The sequence below is a fragment of the Hippichthys cyanospilos genome, chromosome 16 (assembly GCF_059441005.1).
Source record: "Hippichthys cyanospilos isolate Australia breed blue-spotted pipefish chromosome 16, RoL_Hcya_1.0, whole genome shotgun sequence".
Lineage (NCBI taxonomy): Eukaryota > Metazoa > Chordata > Actinopteri > Syngnathiformes > Syngnathidae > Hippichthys > Hippichthys cyanospilos.
The window spans coordinates 4,657,044-4,669,572 of NC_142384.1; the positions used below are offsets into that span (position 1 = coordinate 4,657,044).

Here is a 12,529-nt window from a genome sequence, read left to right on the forward strand (position 1 = left end):
TACAAGCCACTTTCAGACCCTTCTGTAGGCAAACACTGAAAAAAAACATCAACAACATATGAATAAGTACATGGGATTGAATGTCGGATTTACACGTAAAAAAAACATGTCTTTGGATTTAAATGAGTTGAAAGAATTTTTCTGCATTTTTTTTAATGTTAGTTTGAAACAGTTGGAAAACAACCATGGGTACTTATCTGATTTCTTGACTAGAAAAGTAACTGAATTACTGATTACCTTTAAATGTAAGTCATTTATATTATAAATTTCCTATTAGGTGCATCAATCAGATGTCGGCAATCCTGAAACAATTACCGATTGACTAACGATTAGTTGTTGCCGATGTCCTTCCAACATTTAGACGACACAGTTACGAAAAGTGACTTTGCAAAGTAACTGTAATCAGATTACCTCACCGAGGAGATTAGCCGTTGATGTAAAAGTGGGTATTTTTGACTTGCGTACTGAATTTGAACGAGGTTGGGATTAATCGACTGCAAATGCCATCTCCGTTCGTTCTAATCGTTTTTGCATTAAGCTGTCTTCATGTTGAAGGCTGATGACAAAAGAAGTACACACAAAGATACACACACACAGTAATGATCTAAATTTCAACCCTGAGTGGGCCCCCGCCAGTCTTTTCTCGCACGTTTGTCAAATCGATGGCAGTGCTTGTAGTTCATCTCAGTCACGCTGTCGAGCGACGTGCAGGAACACTTGATATGATCGGGGTGGGGGTGGGGGGGGGGGGGGGGGTAGGCGTGGTTGGTCTTGCTCGGTAATTAAAGTTTGGCTCTGGGGATGCGGCCTTTGCCTCGCTCGTCTTTCTTCCCAGGTGCCGTTTATGGCTCGTATAAAAACCCACAATGTAGACATGGAAATAATATGAAAAACCAAAACTGCAAAAATCTAAAAATAAGTTAGAGAAAATTAAGACAAATAACAAATTAATTGAATAATGAAAAACAAAACTGATGAATGTACATAAAACATGGTTAAAAATGACGATAAAATAAACAATCGAAAAATTAGTATGTCACTCATTTTTTGTATGTTTTGTACATTGTACAGTTATGCTTTTGTGTGTGCATGTATATGAAATTATATATAAATATATATATTTCGTTATATATTTCATAATAATTAATTTATATGCTTTTGTCTATGAAAATGAAAACTGAGATATTGATTATATTGTAATTCTATACTTAATTCACTTTCAGAATACATGGAGGTAGCTCAAACACTGCCAAAATGACAGCAGTTTTGAATATTGCCAAGTTGAAATCCCAAGTTTTGAGAAATGGACATATGTCGAAAATTTTCATCAATAAGTCAAAACTAATGTCTACGACATAGGCCTGGTTTTATGAAAACGTATCACATTTATTATATATATATATATATATATATATATATATATATATATATATATATATATATATATATATGTATATATAAAATGTATGTATGTATGTATGTATGTACGTACGTACGTAAGTATGTATGTATGTACGTACGTACGTATGTATGTATAGGGTCAGATTTGGTTGTCGGCAAGATGTGTTCAGTGTGGCGTGTTCTTCACGCTTTTCCCGTGGTTTAAAAGTAGAGACAAGCCGACTGCTATTGGTCCAAATGCCCTCAGAAGAGCATTTAATAACTCATTTGGTGCTTTTTTTTTCTTAGTTAATTTCCCCCCAACTTAATGATTTCTGGCTTTCCTACAAGTAAGCCATTCAGAAGATTCAGAGCAGTTTAAACAAAATCATTTGCATTCACAAGCTCCACCGCCAAGGCAGCCCAGTTTCCTCATAATCCCCGTAATCCTGTTCAGAGTATAATGCGAGAGAGAGGAGGATGCAATAATTCAAAATTAAATAACTTGGTCATCTAACTACAAGTTGTGTGTAATGTGACCCTCTTATGACGAAAAATTAACACTGCATACATGTATTCTTAGTAGTAAACTGCGCCTAGATTTTCAAGTGTAAAAATGATAACGTGTTCAAGAATGGTTGATACAGTCACTCAGTAGAGCTAACGCTCACAGCGTACTTGATGATTGCGTTCTTTCTATACACTTATTTATTTGCCAGCTAATTTGCAGTTTCCAGTTGTTTAATTTTGTATAATATGGTTCCAATCAGTGGTTTTTAAAAGTGGAGCAGTTTTGCTACGATTTTGCAAGACCTTAGCAGTTAGCATGGCTTTGCCGTTGTTCCCTGATTTTGTTTGTCACATGCTCAGCCACTTCTGGTCCAACTTTAGTGAGAATGATGCATAAATGTAACGTAACCGTCGCACTTTTGTCGAAGATTTGTGTCAAAAGAGCGGATACCCATTATGAGGAAGGACGATGTTGAGCCATGCCAGCTAGCTAAATGCAGCTTGTAGCATTCTTACAAAGGTTTCCAAGTCATTGCCCTTTGTTTTCACTCAAACGTTGCCAGAAATCAGAATTTCATCGAAAAACATCTTTAATTTGTTCCTTCTAAAGTGCTAATTTGATGACCCAGCCCTCAGTGGGCCTCAGCTAGCCAACTGCAGCTTGTAACGTTCGCACAGAAGTTCAGTCGACAAACGGAGGAAGACGGATGGATGACTGTTCAAGATTTGTATATATTTTTTTCAATCAGTTTATCACTGATTTAAAATAAAAAATTATAAAAGCAGAACAATTTTTAAGTAGGGTACCCTACTATAAAAAAAAAAAACAAAAAACATTTGCTACTCTTTTGCATTAGCTAGCAGTTAGCATGGCTTCTCCATCATTTTTAGCTTTGTTGCAAAGTTTTTGCTTCATGTGTCATATCATTAGCCACCTCTGGTCCTAATGATAATGATGCATAAATGTAGCATAATCTTCGCACTTGAAGCGGGGGTCTGTGATTAAGGAGCAGATATGCATTGTGAGAAAGGACGGTGTAGACCCATGCCAGCTAGCTTGTAGCATTCTCACGGAGGTTCCCAAGTCATTGCCATTCATTTTTGCTCGAACATTGCCTGAAATCTGAATTTTATCGAAAAACATCTTTGATTTGTCCGTTCAAATTGCCAACATCCCAAATTCGGTGACCCAGACGAATCTGTAGAGCAGATGCCGCCTCAGCGGGCCTCGCCACTTTTAGCCTCCTTTCATGTGTTTGTAGTCTCCTCTGAGAGGCTGCGAGAGCGCGGGACGTTGGGTTCAACCCGAGTTTATCGTTCCGATTCATCCACTGTGTGCTTCCAGTGCATGAGGACCCGCCCACCCGGACTTGAGCATAACTTCATGTCCCCCGTTAGCTTGGCTGGAGATCAGAGCGGGATTTTCCGCACCCCGGCTTTCTCCTGCTTCCATGACAACCAGGAAGGGAATCCGATCCTCTAGACCACATTCTCTTGCTCAGCGGCCTGGGGGGGCGGGGGGGGGGGGGGGGGGGGGGGTCACCGCGGTGGCGTTGTTACACAAGCGGACAACGCGGCTTCTGGCAGTCAGCGTGTGGCTGCTTGTCGCCCGGTTACAAGTGCACCTCAAACTCACAAAGGAGGCCATTGTTTTTGCAAGCTGTGCTGAGTTCAAGGGAGGCGAGGACAAAACAATATAGTTGCAACCAGGGTGCCTCTTGTGTTGTGAAGTCGGGCTGGCAGATTCATTGATTTCCTCAGCCAAGTATTATAAAGTAGTATAAAGATATAGTATATCTTTTTTTGCATGTATATGTACTGTATACATGTAATTATACATTTACACAGTACATGTATACAAGTATATGTAACTTGAGTTCTTTTTTTAAATAATGTTTTACAACCTATCAATTGATTTTCTCATGAACAAAATTGACAAATCTGATGGCAAACATTTTTTTTTTTTGTCCAGCTTTGTCCGTCTTTGTGCTGGGTACTCTCCATTCAGGTGGGTTTAAAAATTAGCAAAGATCAGCTGTCACCAGACTGGACCGGGACCTACCTATTTATTTATCTATCTATTCATCTATCCATCCATCCATGCATGTATCTATTTCATTGCTTTTCAAAATCATCTTGGGGATCAGATTAAAATGGAGTGGGCCCCCGGGCTATACGTTTGACACCCTTGTTTTAAAGCTTGACAAAACAAAAGAATTAAATAGACTTTGCTTGAGAGTCACTGTAACAGAATTTTGCAATAAGTCGCTTTATGTTCCAGTTAATTTGCTCTTAATTTGAAAAACAAATAACCTATTGCACAACTTTAGAGAAATGAAAAACATGGCCTGAGGGATGTGAAACCTAAATAGACCCGACCTCATCGCGCACTTCTAAAAAGAAAATAAAACCTCAGAGTGTTACAGCACATACAAGCCACACATCCTCGTAATAAGCCAAGTATTGCAGTAGAGGGACTTTCTCAACAGTGACCCCCCCGAATGGGGACGTTGTCTTGCGAGGACAAAGGAATTTCAGGATTAGTAGAAACATGTAGTCGGACTGATGGACAGAGACCTGGGCCACTCGGTCCTTAAATCATCGCCGCTGTCTTGGCGGCGGCGAACATAAACAAATGTGGCCGCGGAGGAATGCACTCAACGGCTCCGGCACGCCTTTATGGGAGAACTGAGACTGGGGAGGGGGTAGCACAAACAGAGAGGATTGAGATGGGAGCAGGTGTGTATATGTGTATGTGTGTGCTAAAGTGACAGGCGATGATTAGGCCAACCGGAGGAGGAGGAGGACGCGTGGGCGGAAGAGCATAGCAGCAGCGATGCTGGTACACGAGTGCTTGGAAAGAGCACTCACGCTGCAAAAACACACGAAAAAGAGAGATACGTTCGCTAATCATGCACTAAGCATGTAAGCACCACCATTGACTGAAATGGAATGCGGCCAGCCGAAGCGCCTTGATTATATTTGCGCAGATAAGAGGTGGCGACGAGAAATATTCCCGATCAGATTTCCTCCCGGGTGCCGGACGAGGGGAATAAAGCTGTCGTCGGGTGCGTGGGTGGACCGGCTTGCTAGCTGCTCTGTTTACTGGCATTTATGGAAATAACTTATATTAAAAGCGGAATGTCCTAATATGGTTATATTAGTGCGGTGGTTCTCTGGAGGAAATCTTAAAAGACTATAATGGCGACACAAAAAGTTGAATATCTTTTTTCTTAGGGGCTTAAGTTTCATTGGAATCTTTTAATGGAATGCTTCTGTCTCAAAGATGTGGCGCTGGTTGCCGTGGTAACGGACAGAGGCAACTTAAAAAAAAACTTAATTCAAAACAAATTTTGCGTTGCCATTTTAATTGAAAGACAGGGAAAATACTCAAATTTGTCTTGATTACTTTGCACGCGTACTCTGTAGAGAAACACAGAGGTTTTTTAAGGGCCCATACCGAATTTGAGTTGCCAAGGAGGTAGATAACCAATGTTTGGCGCCAATACTCATTTTTATAAACTCATTCAATGCTAGGGACGTATTTTCACTTTTTTTTTTTTTTTTTAAGGAGTCCAAACATTCAATCTTAGATAATCAAATATCGATTTAATACTCAAATATCTGGAAATGAATGTCCTAAATGTACTTAAGAATCCTGTAATGGCCTAAGAACCATGACATTCTCTCAGAAAAAGAATTCCTATTATTGTTAGTACGGACATAAAGAAAAAAAACAATTCAAGAAAAAAATAAAACCGTAGAACCGAAATAATAATTTAAAAAAAATACTTCCTGTTTATTGCAACAGACAACATCGTAAAGTGGCAAGCAAGTATTTATGGTATTATTTTCCTATTTTAAAATATTATACAATATATACAATCATAAATATAAAAATACAATCACATTTACACAATATTCAATTTAGACACATATTTATCTTATTATATACATACGTAATGAAAAAAAAAAATCTGCAAAGTCGTGAATCCGCGTAGTGAGAAAAAAATCCACAATGAGGCGAATCCCTGATAGTGGAACCGCGAAGAGAGGGTTTGCTGTACCCACATTCGTTTTACTGGTGAATTGCCCCCTGGTGGCAAGTAAAAAAAAAAAAAAAAAAAAAAAAGAAGCTGCAGTGGACTATAAGTCGTAGGGCTCAAATCATGAAAAAAAAAAAAAGTGTCAGCATATAGTCTAAAAAATATGGTATGCGATTTTCAATGACAGATAAAACCTTTGCAACACTGGCACATTGGCCGGTGTTGATACACTACGATTATTTCCCACAAGTGCCACAAGTTTTTTTTTTGCCACAAGTGGCAAAGTACGTACCATTTACCATTAAAATCAAATTTGAAGGTAACCAAAGTGTATTTCATGAACCACAATAGGAACCGCAAACCTCAAAACGGAAAGATGGACGTGCGAACCAGCAGGCAACAACACACACTACCAACTACAGTATATCTTTTTATTGACTCAATTACAGCTCGAACAGGTCGAACAGGAAAACGAGACGCGGAGGCCTCATGGTGGGTTGGACTGCGGCGTTGCATTACGTCATCAAGCTCGAGGTGGTGACCAACAAAACATGCATCCCTTTCCCTCCATGCACGCTGTGCAGCTTTGGAACAAAACAATAAAAAAAAGTGCAGTGATTTTTTTTTTTTTTTTTGAAACCCGAGATGGAGAAGATGAGTCTTTTGTCCAGAAGAATGACTCATTGTGACTATCCTGTTCCTTAGCGCAGCTTCCCTCCAGGCGCCATTTCGGAATCATTTTATTCACCTCCCAACATTTGCATTACACACCACTGAATAAAAGATCTGCAAGGCCCGTCACGCGCACGCATCTGGAGTTGCAGATTACAAAAGGCATAAGGAGATAGCTTGCAGCCTCTAAAGATAGTCCGTTGCTGAATCACACAACCAGAGAGCAATTTTTGCATTCTCCAGCAAAAAATAATAACTATAAAAAAAAAAAAAAGAGGGAGGGGGTGTTCCCTTCAAAGTGTCTGATTTCCCCACGGGCGGAAGACGGCAGCTGTCGTCCGTGCTGCCCACCTCAAACTCAAGTCGCTAATTGACACGCTAGGTCCCCACGTTGTGTTTTTTTCCAGGAAAAAGTCAAGAGGAGGGACTTTTAATAACAAGCACAACAATAACATGCTTTGTGGAGTGAATGATTCATTTTGCTTCTGTTCTAACATAATAATCAAAACACCCACTTGCAGCATAAGCCCTTGCATTTTTTTTTAAACTGTTCTCCACTCCAATTGCTACCTAGCAACACAAATGGCTGAGTGTTCTGGGCTGACTTGTGTTTTTTTTTTTTTAAGTGTACATGAAAAAGGTAGACTGTCTAAAGTTATTAAAAAAATACATAAATACATATGCGTGGCTTGCTTGTTGAGCAGTGTACCTACTTCCTGCAGCGATCAGTCACGTCATGTTCAACGTGTGACCTCTAGATGGCGATCTTATGACTGTTGGGTATTACAGCTGTCTATTAAGTTAAACGGCTGCTCACATATCCATCTACGCTGGCCCAGAAGCCCGCAACTGTTGACGCAAATGCCCTAGCGCCTTTGGGAGCAGGCAGATTACATACAGTACAGCCTGCACAAGTTAGCTGAATTCTACTTGGCTAAAAACGCCAACTTAAGACTACAACAATAGAAGGAGCATAACCAAATGGATATAATATGACATGAAAAGAACAGAATTTGGAGAATAATTTTACAAATTAAAAACATATATATTTTTAGTAAAAATTAATATAAAGTGAAATTTACTATCATAATTATTATAATTATTATAGTTTATTATAGTTATGATAATGATGACATGTTAGGCCAGCAGAGAAGGGTTTGCTGGCCCTGATTGTCCATCACTGATATTATATACACGTAGCACTTAGTATACTATTTTGAAACCAAGTTTTAATATTTATATACAATTTTGATGTTTTTACCTGAGATTTTACGCTAATTAGCATAGGTTTGGATTGCCCACCATATGGCCTTAGGCATTTCGCGTTACGATCCCAACCGCAGAAGGGATGTGTGTGTGTGTGTGTATATATATATATATATATATATATATATATATATATATATATGTGTGTGTGTGTGTGTGTGTGTGTGTGTGTGTGTATGAAAAAGCTGCTTGATAATCCAACTCATTGATCCTTACATCTAAGGAATTTCACTTCAAAAGGGAGATCATTGAAAGAAGACACGAGAGCTGAAATTTCACCAAGGTTATGGTAGCATATCAAATTTAAACATGGACCAGTGGTTAGTTTTTCCTAAAGGTGGAGGTGTTTTTTTTTTGTAGTTTTTGAATAATGTTTGAACATAATTAGGTAACTTGAACAAAATGAAAGGAAACAACATTTTTTAGGTTATCATTTCGGTTTTTATATTGGAAATTGTTTTGGACTCTTAGTCTGGCCACTAGAGGGTTAAGAGTTGGTGTTTGTTTTTTTTATTTTTTATTTTTTTTTGGGCCAAATTTTCACTTTTACTGAAAGTAAGTACCGGCTCCAAATATGATCTCATCCTGACAATATTATTTTTTAGGTTATTATTTTGGTTTTTATTTTGGAAAATGTTTTTGGTGAGCATTTCTTAGTCTGGCCATTTCAGAGTTTGAGTTCGTATTTTTTTAAAATTTGGCCAAATTTTCCTATTACTGAAAACACGCACCTGCACCAAATCTTAGTTATCAGCCTCCTGATCTTCTAATAATCGGTACCAACAAAGCAAACACACACAAAAAAAAAACCCTCCTCGCTGATACCGGAGAGTGGGTTGAGTTTAAAGAGTTTAAAAGCCTACAGTTAGCTTAGCTTCTTAAATTTCTTCTTCCACTACCACTATTACTTAAAAGCAAGGGCTGCGCTCACCTTTGTCTGATTTATTAAGCTTTGGAATTATATTTCAAGTGGTATCTCTAGCTGTATTTAGCAACTAAGAATAAATCTAAGAAGGTTTATTTCTTTTGCATCAATGTTGTCAACCAAAACTCAACAAAATAAAAGGCTTTGAAAACAATTTAGCAAAAGTTACTTCATATGCCATTTAATTTGTTCTTAAGACTTTTTTTTCCTTTAACTATGTGACTAATAAAATAACTGTCTGTACTACTACAGCACTGCCACAAGTTGGTGACCAAGAGATTTGAGTCACTCACCCAAATCTTTGGATCCTTGACTCTCGCTGGCCAGCTCGCCCATTCTCACCAGAGCGTCAAAGTAGCCTTTGGCAGCAAATGTCACATCTGTTCAAAATATAAATAAATAAATAAAGTGTGTTTTGTGAGTTCGACGACAACAAGAGGCATTTTTGCAAAATTTCCTTCCTGTCAGCTTGATGCCAGGAAGAAAAACAACAGAACTGATGCCACTGACTGATTATTCCCGTCTTGTTTGCATTCGACATTTCCTGATTGCGATGAGACAATGATTATTTCCCGGTGGGTCGTTTTGCGATCGTTGGGGCCTGAAAAACAATTTTCTAGTTTCTCTAAGACAGAATCTATAATCAGAAGGAAAATTACTTTAGCATGCACGATTTTCTTTTGGTTCCGCTACCAAATAAATGCCAAAGCCAATGTTAGCCAAATAGCTAGCTTCTTGTGCTAGCTCACGACTGGTTAGCGACCATGCTTCTTTCGTTTGATACTTCTGTAGAACTCATTCAATCCCGAAACATATTTTAATGTTTAATCCCTACTTGTACTTGTAAATATTGTTTTGCGATGCGAATGTTACCCAAATGCACACAGGTCTCAAATGAGTCAGTGGCTAACACAACAAGCTAGCTAATATATATATATATATATATATATATATATATATATATATATATATATATATATATATATATATATTATACACACACACACACACACACACATATAAACCATGTACATGTAAATACCCTAAACCATTGTCTGCCATCAATATGCTGGTTAATCCTTAAAAACGAATATTAATAAATTCTAAAATTGCATCAAAAATCATATACAGTCCACAGGAGCAATATTATTATTATTTTTATTATTATTTTGAGCATGGAAGTTTACTTATGTTTAGTTTGGGGTCATGCGAAGTGCTTTCCATGCGAGGTCATTGCTAAAGTTCGAATGACTTGTTAACAACGCAAACGTCAGATAGGACAGCCCAAAGTAGTATGTTACGTGTGTGTTTTTATGTGAATATGTACAATGTTAACCGTAGCTAATGTCAATTTTATGTTTGTTAGTTCTACCGTGTCAATTGTTGGTGGGAAGTGAGGATGAAATGAGTGAATATGAAAAGTGAAAAACCACAGCAAACATTGGTGCAAAAAGTAGTTATCATTTGTGGGCAAGCCGGCATATTAATAAATTAGAAATATGTATCGTAAACTGTAACAAATACGGTAGAAATCACGGGTTGTGATACCGTTTTATATTTGTCTTGTTGGAGTGAGTGCTGCTGTCTTAATGAGTTCGTTTTAAAAAATGTTTAATATAAGTGAAGACACTGTGTTTATAGTTTCCAAAGTGTTGTTTGACAGATAACTATTTGGAAAGCTACACGTGAGACTATTTCAAACATCGGCTATGCAGGTTTTATGATGCGTTGCAATGCGACCTCACAGCTGTTCCCAACTCTGCACTTTCCGCTCGATAACGTCTTGTTTTGACATCTGTGATCGCACCTTTTTTTTTTTTTTTGAACGAGCCAGAACCTCATGCATGTTCACTACAAGCTGGGTGGCATGTGGTAAAAGCAGGCCAGTGAGTCCAGAAAGGACACGGATGATTTTAATCTATGTCCTCTGGAGGGTTGTTTATTTATTTTTCCCCCAGCGCCTTGTAAAATGAACCTCCATTTTGTTGAATCTTTTCTGGCCTTGACTCAGAGGAGATAAGCAGAAGGAGTCATATCTGGCGGCTGTTTGGCTGACAGATGCACAGCCAATCAGAACAGTTCTAGAGGAAGCACTCGCTAAGTGATTCCAACAATCGGCCTGAGTGACATTTGAGATAATTTTGCTGGCGTATTTTACTGTTAAGCAATCAGTCATTGAAGTCCATCTAGGCAGATATATTATGACACATTATGTCATGCTACCACAAAGAAAAGTAAAGTTTCATTCTGTTAGCTTAGTTTTAGCTAGCTAACACAACATGGATGACACAAATGTATCTAAACGTTTACTAAAAGTGTTAAAAAAAAAAAAAAATGTTTTCTGCCCTTGACTAGTGTACAGTAAGCCTAGTGGAGGTTTTAAAGTGATATTAAATTAATACTTAAAAACTTTCAATTTGATGTGGTTATGCTAGCTCATTGGCTGGTATTGGTGCACTCAATCTTATGTTTTCGAAAACTGAACATGATGGCTTGGTAAAAGCCCTTTAGATGACATAATGCGTTAGCTTCTAATGTGACGCTACCACAAAGACTGTTTTTAAAGTTTGTAGCTATTAGCTTAGTGCTGGCTAGCAAGCACAACATGGGTGACACAAATGCATTTAAAAATATACAAAAGAAAAACAAAACAAAAAAACAGCCAATGTGCTGCCCTTGACAATTGTACACTGAGGGCTGCTAGGTTTTAAAGTGATTTTTTTATTAAAACAAAACTTTGCAATTCTAATATTTATGAAGATATTGGATAATCTATTGAGCATTACTTGTGGTTTTTCGGCAGCAGTACTCTAAATAGTTTCAGGAGTTTGTGGTTAAATGGTAAGCGAAACTAACAGCGAGACAAATGCCTTGGTACGGTTCTACTGCCATCACAATTGTTGCTCCCGACATGAACAACACGGCCAATGATTTCAGTCATTCTGAAATCACATTCAATCACAAATTAAAGACGCTGAAAATCAACTTCATTACACTGACATTGCATTGTGGCGTTTAGCTTTAGCATCAGTGTTACAGTGGCATATATCATAAATTACCTGCTAGCAGTGATCACATGTTCAAGGTTGGCGAGAACAGTCAGAATACTTTTCAAAGGGTGACAACGAGACGACTCAATGGACACAGTTGCCGTTCTTACTGATCACTTTTTAACAAATTGAGATGACACAAAAAGTGTTGTTTAAGCTGGTAACATTGCTCGAGTGATCCTGATGTCACTTCGTCTCATAGACCAAATTTAGGAAGAGTTTATCTAAAATATCACATATGTTTCTAGAGAGGGAAATAGTGTACTACTAAGCATTTTAAATTTATGTTTAAAAATGTTGATGACCCAAAATGTTAGTCATACTTAAGTGGAAATGTATTATTTTTTCTGTGTTTATAATTGTTTGATCATCGAATTCTTAGTAGGTTATCTGAATAGCAAAACACTCGATAGCATGGCTCTGGTGGTATCTGTTACAGCAGATTATTCAAGTCGCCTGGTTAGGTTACAAAGAATGAGATGCAGCGTTTATTTATTCAGAGCATAATTGGGGTACCGCATGTATTAGCATGAAATATTTGATGAAATATGGAAAATAGAGTTGATATCTCGTCATTTTAACAAGGTATATGCCTGCATGTGAGATGAAGATAACTAAAGCTTAAATAAGCTGGATCTACTTCATGAAGCTACTTTATTGCTGACAAATGCAGTGTGTGT

General features: G+C 37.9%; 1 protein-coding gene across 5 annotated transcripts in view; it reads right to left on the minus strand.

Moving 5' to 3' along the window:
- baiap2a (BAR/IMD domain containing adaptor protein 2a) overlaps positions 1-12,529 on the minus strand; it is a 73,046-nt gene that overhangs the window by 35,211 nt on the left and 25,306 nt on the right. For all 5 annotated transcript variants that reach the window (XM_088436259.1, XM_088436261.1, XM_088436257.1 and 2 more), the window contains exon 3: positions 9,093-9,179. In XM_088436259.1, coding sequence (XP_088292385.1) covers positions 9,093-9,179 — 87 coding nt within the window. The remainder of the gene's footprint in view (positions 1-9,092; positions 9,180-12,529) is intronic.